The following is a 12,633-nucleotide window of genomic DNA, read 5'->3' on the forward strand; positions in this document are numbered from 1 at the left end:
AACATCAAAGATACAATAATATTTCCATGCAAAAAATTAAATAACACTGTTTATATAAGAATACTTAAAATCCTACCACAAAATGAAGCCTAAATACAAGGTTTTGCTATTGAATCCATGCCAATTCATAGTAATTAACAAAATAAGCCACATTCTTTTAAATCCACTCTGACTTTTCTAATTCCCTATGAGTGTGCTCCACCTATTTACTCATAATATCTACAATATCTCCACAATATGGATAACTGATCATTCTCAACTTTTCCCCAAATGGCACATGTGTAAATGTAGCACTATCACTTAAAGCTATACAAACAAGTAAAAAATAGAGGAATACTGCTTACCGGAGCCTCTTTTGGTCACAACCTTCAAACTCTGAGTAAAAGTAGCGTATAAGAGAATCAAGTGTGGAATCGGAGCTTTCATCTTCCAGCTCTTAAAGGCTGTTCCCTAAAGCAAAGATTAAAAAGAAGAAAAACATGCATGCTTTAAAAATAGATAGCAATATTATGAGTTTCATAACTTTGATCAAACACGATTGGTGCAATGAATTACACAAAAGGAAAGAATATAACCAGGATTTCTATTATATTGTCCCATATGTTGTGGTTCCTAAGTTAAATCGAAACCAGTAATACCAAAATTATGCCTTCATAGCCCTCACCCCCAAAATGCTTTAAAATCTTATGTTAACTTGAGGTTTTGGATTTTTTACTTAAACTCCCTAGTTGTATTTAAATAAGTGGAAACAATCCCTTCAAAAGAATTATTTCACCAACAATTTATCTTAATATAAATCATCCAAACTGACATTTTTAACATTCCATGCTGCAATAGAATGTGGTTTTATTGTCATTCTTTCCAAGAGATTAAATCATAAACTGTATGCCTCAAAATATTTAATCATGATTTTATAATTGTCTTTCAAAACCCTCTAAAAGATACTTTAAGATAATTTTAAGCCTTTTGTTTTTATTAAAAGAATGTATATTCTGGCCAGGCACAGTGACTCATGACTGTAATCCCAGCACTTTGGGAGGCTGAAGCAGGCAGATCCCTTGAGCCCAGGAGTTTGAGACCAGCCTGGGCAACATGGCAAAACCCCCATCACTACAAAAAAAAAAATAGCTGGGTGTGATGGAGTGCACCTGTAGGCCCAGGTGCTTGGGAGGCTGATGTACGAGGATGGCTTGAGCCTGGGAGGTCAAGGCTGCAGTGAGCTGAGATTGTGTTACTGTACTCTAGACTGAGCAACAAAGGAAGAAGAAGGAAAAAGAAGAAGAAGAAACAACACTCAATGAAGCTACCAAAAAATCATTTATTTCTATTATAAGGCTTGCAGAGGGGTATCAGAAGGGACACTAACACAGTGTGTTTGGATTTCTAAAGGAGAAACATTTCATTTGAAATTAAATAAATGAACATTGTCTTCCTCAGAAAATCATCCTTCTGTGTCTCAGCTTCATTGAGATACAATTCACAAAGTTGGATATGTTTAAAATGTACAATGTGTTTTGATAGGCATATACACTGTGAAATGATTATCACAATAAAGTTAGCTAGCACATACTTCAACTGACATAGTTGCTATATTTTTGTGTGTGGTAAGACTTAGTATCTACCCTCAACAAATTTTAAGTATACAATGTAGTATCATTAACTATAGTCAACATGCTGTACATTAGATCCCCAGAACGTACTCATGGTATATCTGCAACTTTGTACCCTCTGACCAACATATCCCCATTTTTCGCCATCCTGTCCCAGCCCCTGGCAACCACCATTCTACTCTCTGCTTCTTTTCTTTTTGTATAAGACTGAGATAGTAGAGCTGAGAGACTCAGTTTCAGAAAGTGGCAAATCAGAACACAGTTCAAATATATTGTAAACTTAAGACAGCACAAGTTTCTTTGCAAGACATTTGAGGACTGATCATATCCAGTTTTCAATCACTACAACTGTATTAAAGAGGAGAAAGCCAAAACTATCATATTTTGCATTGTCCCAGAGCCTCATTCAGATACTTCTGAATGGTTTTAATTGGTTAATTTACTCACATTAATAAGTCTGTTAAAACACAATTTAATTCACAAAACAAAAGCAAAATCCATTCACTTGTGGCAAGGTGTCACCATCATTTTATTCAGAAAATCAGTGGATGTGTAAAATAGCATGGAAAATAATCTATTTTAATGGCAGCACCTTTAAGGGATGATAATCTCCGTAAGTTTTCTATCCAAAGACCTTAAGTTTACATAAAGACATAAATGAAACCTAATCCAAAGAGCTGATTCATCAGACACATCTGATGAACTGCCACATTACAGTACAAATCTGAGTCATGCATTCCTAAAACCCGAATCCCATTTCCCAGCCACCACACTAACTGGAGCTGCAGGAAATCTTCAAGTTGACGTCTTCAGCCTTCAAGTTAGCTGTGAGAATCAGTTCCTCTTTGTGTGAGTTTAATCAGCACTGCCCAAGAAACTCCAGGACCCAACAATACATCAACTATACATCACAAGACCTTTCAGCTTAAGTATCTTACTACTTTACTCCTGTTCAAAATACTATTTCCTTACTCATTTCATTTCTATAAAGCATACAGGCTAGTTTGCAATTCTATTTCTTAAAATTAATTGGTATGGAAAGCATCAATTTGGTACTATCAAGATGCTTAATTGAATCTCTTGAAATTTTGTGTATTAGGGAACACAAAAAGAAATCCATAAAATTTCACAGACTTAACATTTTGGTCAATCTATAATAATCTTTTTACAAACTTCTTTGAGGAAGTTTATTGTGTCTTAAATTGAAAAACAGATTAAATATATCTAGCCACAGAATACAAGCTTTGCTATCCTTGTTGCATAATCAAAATTTGTACCCAGAAATAGCAATACAAACTGTACATAATCATTTAGTGAGGTTCTCACATATTTTCTTATTGCTTACACTACTGGTGAACTAATTTCAAGAGGCCTTAATTTCTGGATAAATGGACCTGAAACGACTTGCCTGTTGCCTGTCAATCCCATTCACCATTTGGCTTCACATAAACCACTACTAAACCTTACGCAGAATGAGCATATCACAATGGTTAAGAGCAGAAAGTCTATATATCCCAGCTTTGCCGCCTATCAACTGTGATTTGGAACAAATAACCTCTCTGTGACTAGTTTCTTCTTTTGCAAAATAAGTATTATAATAGTACATATAACATAGTGCTTAGAATAGCACTGGCACAGTGAAAGACAAATCAAAGTTTCCAGGATTTTTGTTTGTTTGTTTGATTTTGAGACGGAGTCTCTCTCTGTCACTCAGGCTGGAGTGCAGTGGTATGACCTCCGCTCACTGCAACCGCCACCTCCCGGGTTCAAATGATTCTCCTCTTTCAGCCTCCCAAGTAGCTGGGATTACAGGTGCCCGCCACCACACTCAGCTATTTTTTTTATTTTTAGTAGAGTTTCACTATGTTGGCCAGGCTTGTCTTGAACTCCTGACCTCAGGTGATCTTCCTGCCTTGGCCTCCCAAAGTGCTGGGATTACAGGCAAAGCTTCTGTTTTTATTGTTATTGCAGTTAATTGTTATTATTTTTATTATTGTAAGCACTACTAATTAATTAATACTATTAATATCCACATTCTTTCCCTATGAAGTTTTCTGTGTATACCAGCTTTCTACTTGACAGGAAGGCCCTGAAGGGTAAATGTGAGTTTTAGGCAACTTTTTATTTGCAATGCTCAATGAATGCTAGCTGGAAAAAAATAAACAAATGAAAGTCTGGATATGGTTGCCATTATATGCAGTTCAATTTTGATATTCAAACTCATCATTTGATAAACCCTTTTTGAGCATATACTAGGTCCAAGACATTTTGCTATGATGCAGTGGGGACACAAAGACAATGCAATGGAGTCTAATCAAAAAGGCTCACAGACCAATAAAGGAAACAAATGCTTACCTATTTAATTGGACTGGCCCTGTTGCCATTTATTCAGTATAATGTGCTTAGAGAGTAGAGGAAGGAATCAATTAATTCTGCTCCAGGCTGGGTGTGGTGAAGTCAAAGGAAAGGGCGTCCAGGGGATGAAGTATTTCATCTAGATCATGAAGGACAGACTTTCTAAGGGAAAGGAAATTCTGGGTCCAGGACAAAGGACGAGTGAAATACTCAGTGTGGTAGGCAGAATATTGTCCCTTTCCTCTCACCAAACATGTCCAGGTCCCAATCTCTGGAACTTGTGAATATGTTGCTCTACATAGCAAAGAGACTGTGTAGATGTGATTAAGTTAAGAATTTTGAGATGGGACAGAGTCATTCAGGTGTGCCCAAAGTAATCACAAACTCTCTTACAAAAGGAGAGCAAAAGAATCAGACTCAGAAAGAGAAAATACTAAATATATGGATGGAAACAAAGGTCAGAGGTTCAAGTGATGCACTGTGAAGGTGGAAGAACAGGCCATGAGACAATGAATGTTTGCGGCCCCTAAGAGCTGGAAAAGTCAAGGAAACAGATTTTCTCATACATTCTCCAGAAGAAAAGTAAGCATGCCAAACACCTTGATTTTAGACCCATTTTGAACATCTGATCTCCAGAATCATAAGATTTAAAAATTGGGTTATTTTAAGCCACTGAGTTTGTGGTGACTTCTTAAAGCAACAATAGGAAATGATTACAACATTCAAAACAAGCAATGATGTGTTTTGAATGTGGATATGGAATCCACAATTGAGGGTACAGAAGTTGAGGATTGACTGGGGAATTCTGGATCACATATGTAAACAGGTGTGAAACGGCAAGTTTCAGGAATAAAGTGCAAATAGACCACAGGTTGTGGGTTGTAATAACATTTGAAGGCATCAATGCAGATAGACATTGTCAACGCAGAATTTTGACAAAACATCAATGGAAAACATTACAGAGGCATGAGGGAAAAATCCTCAACTTCTTATGCAACATCTTCATTCATGCTCTAACTTAATCATCCAAGATTATTTCATACAACTTTATTTTTTTATTTTTTATATTTATTTATTTATTTTTATTTTTATTTATTTATTTATTTTTTTTTTTTTGGATACAGAGTCTTGCTCTGTCACCCAGGCTGGAGTGCAGTGACGTGATCTCGACTCACTGCAAACTCCGCCTCCCGGGTTCACGCCATTCTCTTGCCTTAGCCTCCAGAGTAGCTGTGACTACAGGCACCCGCCACCATGCCGGGCTAATTTTTTTGTATTTTTAGGAGAGATGGGGGTTTCCCCATGTTAGCCAGGATGGTCTCGATCTCCCTACCTCGTGATCCGCCCACCTCAGACTCCCAAAGTGCTGGGATTACAGGTGTGAGCCACCGCACTGGCACAACTTTATTTTTTTGTTACCTATTTCTTTAGTCATAAAAACATTTCTTCAGAATACACATGATAACTGATTTAAGATTCTGACCTACCTCCCTTTCACACAACCCTAAGATTCTTTGCTGTATAGACAATGAAGAGCCAATGGATGCTTTTAAGTGAATAATCTAAATTGTTTTATATAGCATAGAGTGAAGCTGGAAGGAAACAGCAGGCAGCAGAACTGAAAGAAGAGGAAGCGGGTAAGTCAATGCAGTAACATTGCATACTGGGAAAACAGAACAGATTTAAGTGGATTGTGGATCTGAGGTGTGTAGCTTGAGAAACTAAGTCTATCATGATATTATTTGCCAATATATAGAAATACAGAAGATTTTTTGGGCAATGAGGGTGGAGAAATATGGAAAATTATATTTGGGACATGTTTAGTTTAAATTGCCTATGAAATTTCCTGTTAAAACTTTCATGTAGTTTATTAAAAATATTAGCCAGGACCTCAGTAGAGATGGAAGATAACACAACACTATAATTATAGCTGAAGTTAAGAACATGTATTAGGAAAAACAAGAAGGAAGCACAGATAAAGAAGAGAAGAAGGCTCACATTATCCACCCTGGGGCTTACAAATATTTATAGGACAGGCAAAATTAATTAAGAGGGGGAAAAAGTGAGAAAAGCAAGCCACAGAGAGAGTGTCAATCAGAAAATGTTGGGTAAAATAAGCAAGCAAGGTATTTAGGGATACAATCAGGAGAATTTATGTATTGTGAGAATAAAGAGAGACATCTGGGCCAGTGTTGATGGCTCGTGCCTGTAATCCTAAGACTTTGGGAGGCCAAGGCAGGAGGATCACTTAAGCCCAGGAGTTCGAGACCAGTCTGTGCAACACAGTAAGACCACCATCTCTACAAAAATATTTAAAAATTAGCCAGGTGTGGTAGCACATGCTGTACTCCCAGGTACTGGGGAGGCCGAGGTGGGTGGATCACCTGAGCCCCAGAGGTTGAGGATGGAGTGAGCAGTGATTTTTTCACTACACTCTATCCTGGGCAACAGAGTGAGATCCTGTCTCAAAATAACAAAGACAACTGGCATCAGAGTTAAGATACTAATGACCGATCTTTTCGTTACACAAATGGGAGTATAAGTGGGCATAATCAAAAGAGTCCAACGTGGAAAATAAGTTTCATCTGCTTGTTTTTGAATGTTTTTCAAAAACAACATTCAAAACAAGCAATGATGTGTTTTGAATGTGGATGTGGAATCCACAATTGAGGGTAGAGAAGTTGAGGATTGACTGGGGAATTCTGGATCACATATGTAAACTGAGGCAAAAGAGAAGTAGAGTCAGAGGAAGGAAGTGAATCTAGAAGGAAGAGACATTAGTATGGGGAAGTTGAGACTCCTCCTTTTATAGGTAGAAAATAAAGTACAAATGGGTGAATATAAAGGTAAATTTGGAAGTGAAATGGACGGAAGCTGCACTCCTTTGTTTTATTCTCAACTATAAAGCAGGGAGAATATGTTTTAGAATCAGAAAAACCTGGATTATTGGCCTTATTTATGTTAAGGTAAGCAAGTTACTTCATCTTTATAAGCCCCAGTTTTCTCATCTACAAAGCATGGACATAAGTATCTGCCATATTTATTTCAGTTTTTACCTACTTTTCCTCAACATATCGAGGTAGCAAATACGTAATTCAAAGTTTCATAAGTCTTAAATAAAATACTTGTCTTTATGGTGACTATTAGTGTTTAACAATGACGTTTAATTATAGACATTTTTTAATGCTAGCTCTTTTCTTATGCCTTCTTTCCACTCCTGGCTTGTATGTAATAATTAACTATGCTAAAAAATGATTCACTATATTTTACTTAAAGTTTCAACATTACTATATTCAAGATTAAGGATTTTTTCACTCTAATCAAAAATTGAAGTATCCGTTTGTGCCTGACACAGATAAAGTACTTTTCCAGGAGTTCAATTTATATAAAGCAATGCATGTTAAAGTTTAGAGATAGATTTCTTATAGAGAAGATAAACAGAAGCTCTTAGACACTCTGCAACCATAAGTTACTAAAAGGCACAATATTTCAAATTAGTCACAGGGAAACTTGTGTGTAAATCATAAGCTTTGGCTATTACCTTGAGGAAATTAAACACAAATTATAAAGGTATGTATATATTTGTATTTTTAATTATACAGTGCCTATCATGATACAGACGCTGTTCTAAATACTGTGGTACAAAATGATTAGGAAATGGTCACTGTGGCAAGGATTACATGGAAGGGAGACAAGGAAATCAACAATTTTAGCAAAGGGATACATGTTATGAGAGACGACTTCTCAACAATCTATGGAACGTGCTCAGTGCAGCCTGAATAGGTCATGAAAACATTCACTGAAGAGGGTGGCATTGGGCTGACTCTAGAAGCAGAAGAGGAGATTCATTAATAACTAAGGTAAAAAGGGTTTAATAAATGGTGGGCAAGAGATTACGGGTAGAGTAGGACAGAAAGAGTACATGGTCCATTTGGAAAATCACAATGAAAATAAAGGTAAATACTTGACAATCTATTCAATATGGGTCGGGGAGTAGGTAGGAGGATATATTTAGATCATTGAAAACAAGTTTTAGGTCACTAAGATAATTTTTTCTAAATTGGCCCTTACAAAACTCTGTGAGAATTTTGTTTGTTTGTTTTCTTTTTAACACAATTCTAAACAAAAGACCATTCATTCCTACAGCACTTCTCTGACAAGGGAATGTTGGCCTTCCAAATCTTACAACCAAGCTTCTAAACTGATCTCCGAAAGCTAATTCACAATATGACTAAAAAACCAAAGTGTCAATAAAAATCCGAAGTCATACGCTTCTTGGCAGATTACCCTACAAGGTGATAAAGAATATTATACTCACCAGTCAAATAATCTGATCCAAAATGCATCTGTGCCTTATTTAAATATTGTCCTGAGAATTAAACACTGTGGAGTTCACTGTGGAGCAATCTAACATAAAATGCTGTGGAATGTCTTGCAAACCTATAGACTACAGGAGCTGTAAGCACAGTTACTAGGGGATAATTGGCACACCTACTGGGTGGCACCAGGTGAAGCTGAAAAGTTGTACAGGAACCTGGTAAGGAAAGGGTTGGCTTGACTCTCGAGATGTCCTGACTGTATGCTTGAGGAGGTTAAAAACCAATAGTGCTTAAAGAACAGACTGTCACAACCGGTTTTGTATTATAAAGAGTTGATGAAACTTCCATCTAATCTATTAAGAAAAAAAAGAGCAATGATATAAACAAAATTAGAACTGAAGAAGTTATAAAATATACAATGATATAAAATATTTAGAACACTTCGAAGTTTACTAAATCTGTAAATTTTACAGAATGGATGATTGGGGATAAAAATAACCAAAATTCATTAAACAGAAGAAAATTATGAATAAACCCAAAACCATTTAAAATCTCAAAATGCTATTAAAGTATAAACTCCAAAACTGTTAATTGAAGAAAATAATACAGATAAGTACTGCCAAACTTTCAAGAAACAGAGTCTGGTCCAAGGAACAGAAAACCATGGTTATGGTTATAAAAATAAAGAAAACCTTTTTTTTTTTTAAACTGACAAAATAAAGTGCTTTAAACTAATATAAAGAATGTGGGCAAGGATAGTTAATGTTACTATTTTCATTTAGCTTTGATCTGGAATTCCTAGGCGGTGATTGTAAATATAAATATTAGAGAAAGAGAAATGCAAGATTTTTATTATTAGTAGGGCATGGTGATAAAAAGTTAGAAAACTTTATTTATTCCATTATAAATTCATGCAAATAATATGCTCCAGGATTAAAATATTGAGTACTTTGTCAATTTTGGCATAAAATGTCAAATTTTTCCAAATTGGGAATATGCACTTCTAGTCAAAATTCAAATGGAATATTTATTGTTTTTTAGAACATAAAAATAAAAATTTTACAAGGAAAGTTAAAAGTCAAATATAAATTAGCAAACATATTTCCAACATACATATCAATAGGCTAGTGCCCATATAATATAAAGAATGCTTACAAATCGATTGGGAAAATTAGCAAAGGGAATGAATATAGAAAATGAACAAATCAAGTAAATAGGTAATACACAGAAGACATACAAAAGTCATTTTAATTTCTTTTTTTTAAATTATACTTAATACTACATTCATTTATTATAATCCAGTTAGTCAATAAATGCTTTAAGATAAAGTATTTTTTACAGTTTAAACAAGATAAGTATTTAAGAAGAGTAATACACTAATTAGCTTGATTCAATCATTCCACATTCTATACATACATAATGGTATCACTCTGTACCTGACAAATATATACAAGTATAACTGTCAATGTTCAATAAAATGTTAAAAAGGAAATTAAACAAAAGAAATCATGATAAACTAGCTTGGGTTAGATTTCGTATTCTAGTCAGAGCTTAGTATCATAGGGTTTTAATCAGAAACCATGTGAACAACAATATAAAGACATTGTCAAGACTGCTAAATAAGAGATCAGTGGAACTGCAAAGGTGCATAGAAGAAGTCCATTTCCATAACATTATCGTCAACAGGAGCAACTAAATGTATTTTGAGACACTAGGTCTTTCTCTCAGATTTGGCAAAGCAGAGAAACTACCCATCTTAGGGGAATAGTGGCTAGGAAAAGGCTTCAATCAAGGTCATTAAAAACTAATGGAACCATCCCTTGCAAAATCTAGAGTTGCCTAATGTAATCAATACAGTTTAGAAAATCCCTGGCACTAGCCGATGCTTGTCTGTGCAGACAAACCTGAAGAAATATACCATGAAAGTGGTTAAGTGCACACACTCAGGAGTAAAAGTGCTTGTATTTGAAACCCAGCTCCACTTCTTACTAGCTATGCAAACCTGGACAAATTACTAACACTTAACATTCCAATATCTAATACCTGATTTTCTTCATCTCTAAAATGGCCAGATGAATAGTCTGTATCTCAAAGGATTACTGCACACATTGAATACAATAATGTATGATTACCCTGAAACACTGGTGTCTAGTTGGATCTGTATTACCTTTTATTTTTATAAGCCACAGAATATTAACAGGGCTATGCTGATAACTGTAGCATTAACTGAATTAATTTATATAATAATTCCAAACTTAAATTACTGGGAATTACTAGGGAAATGGATATGTTTCATATGCTGCCAGAAAATTCTGTGAAATTCAATACAGCTCACACTTACTTGGTGGCAAGAAAAAATACCGTAAATGGATGAACCTGACTAGCTAAAATGGAAAGTGCACTGTGCTCAAGAATAGAGAGCATGAATAAAAACACTACACAGTTTCCATCCGCCACTTTTCTAATTCACCTTTCTTACACCTTTCGTATTCATCATGCCCTTCACTGTAATTCAGCTCAAAAAGCCCATACCAAAGAAACTTTTTGGGTTCTAAAGTCAGCAGATTGGATGAGGCAAGCGACAGAGCCAGGGAGGAAAAGCAAATATATTCCATCATTGCTCTTGCAGGCTGTAAACATGATCCTAGCTGAGTGAATTTGCCCTCTTTGTGAGTTCTCCCTGCCAATATATTTAACGAATAGTTGGATAAACCTGACTCTTACCACATTTCTGTGTGTTTACAATTCAGCACATTGAGGAATTTATTATTTATTGCAACTCTCAAGAAAAAGGTGGCTTTATGCTAATTAGAGCTCTAATATATGATGTTTGTTACATGTGGCAAATTTTTTAGTTTTATTTTTCCAGTTAAATTCTATATACCCATAACCATAACAACTTACGAGTACGGAAATGGCCATCAGCCTCCAGGAGGCTGGGATAGTGGGAGAAAAGCTAAGGCAGTGATTTTCAGCCTTGGCTGAATGTTGGGATCACCTGGGGAGATTTCAAAGACACTGATGACCCACCTGATGCCAAAACTGCTGGTCCATGCACCACACTTTTGAAAAGCAAAGGTCCAAGCAATAATACTGTTTCTTAAAATTACCTATGGCAGGGTTTCTCAAAGATGGTATTATTAACCTTGTGAGGTAGATTATTCATCGCTGGGGAGGTGGACTGTCCTGTGCATTGTAGGACATTTAGCAGCATCCATGGCCTGTATTCACTAGATACCAGTAGCACCTTCACCTAGTTGTCACAAGCAAAAATATCTCCTAATGTTCCAGATAATCAGGGGCATGGCTGGTATGCTCAGATCACAAGTTTAATCACTATTACAATAATGAGTTTTATCAAACAAAACAGAATTCCGTTCTGAGGCCATGGAGTACAGAAAAACTAGTTACCTTTTATAAAAGAGCTCCATAGTCACCCCACGGTTATTCAGTGAGAACATGAGCACTGAAGCTTCCAGGAAAAGAAATATAAGTACTTGTCCTATGTGCCAGTGTGTCAATAGAATCCTCTTATAAAGGAAAAAGCAATAATAAAATGTATTTGTATCAAAATAACTGTTAAAATTAAAAGATAGTGACTGCATTTGTGCTAGACAGAATAATGGCTTGCAAAGATATCCATACCCTAATCTCCGGAACTTATGAACATGTTACCTAACATGTCAAAAGGAACTTTGTAGATGTGATTCAGTGAAGAATTTTGAGATAAGATTATTCCAGATTACATGGTGGGCTCAATGTAATCACAAAGGTCCTTAAAAGAGAGTAGCAGGGGTGTCAAAGTAGGGAGAAGGCCATATGATGATGGAAGTAGACATTAGACTGATGAAGGCATGAGCCAAGGAATTCCATCAACGACTAGCAACTAGAAGATGCAAGCAACAGATTCTCCCCTGAAGCCCTAGAAGACCCAGCCCTGCCAATGCCTTGATTTTAGCTCCATAAATTATATTTTACACTTCTGATCTACAGAACTGTAAAAGGATAAATCTATGTTGTTTTGAGCCACTAAGTTTGTGATACCCTGTTACAGCAGCAATAGGAAGCTAGTAAAATATCTGAAAAGCCAGAAAGCTAACAGGAATATTTTTGTTTATCATTAGCATTTACAGATAATTGTGATACTATCTACAAGTTCGTATCTAATTTTTCACATTCTGTTTTCAATGCCTATAAATAATAAGCATTATTAATAACTGTCAACATTTGTTGAACACTTTCTACGTGCCAGGCATGTATCTGAGCACTTTATATGTACTATCTTATTAATCCTTAGAAATTATTAACCAGGTAATGCTACTGTTGTCTATTTAGAGTATCTTTCCCAA

General features: G+C 35.7%; 1 protein-coding gene across 1 annotated transcript in view; it reads right to left on the reverse strand.

Annotated features, from left to right (window-relative positions):
• Positions 1–12,633, reverse strand: part of LOC105537767 (interleukin-1 receptor accessory protein-like 1) — an 847,405-nt gene that overhangs the window by 646,132 nt on the left and 188,640 nt on the right. The window contains exon 2 of the mRNA XM_011977432.1: positions 345–450. Coding sequence (XP_011832822.1) covers positions 345–426 — 82 coding nt within the window. The 5' untranslated portion in view covers positions 427–450. The remainder of the gene's footprint in view (positions 1–344; positions 451–12,633) is intronic.

Source organism: Mandrillus leucophaeus, unplaced genomic scaffold, assembly GCF_000951045.1.
Source record: "Mandrillus leucophaeus isolate KB7577 unplaced genomic scaffold, Mleu.le_1.0 Scaffold1026, whole genome shotgun sequence".
In the NCBI taxonomy this organism is placed as follows: domain Eukaryota; kingdom Metazoa; phylum Chordata; class Mammalia; order Primates; family Cercopithecidae; genus Mandrillus; species Mandrillus leucophaeus.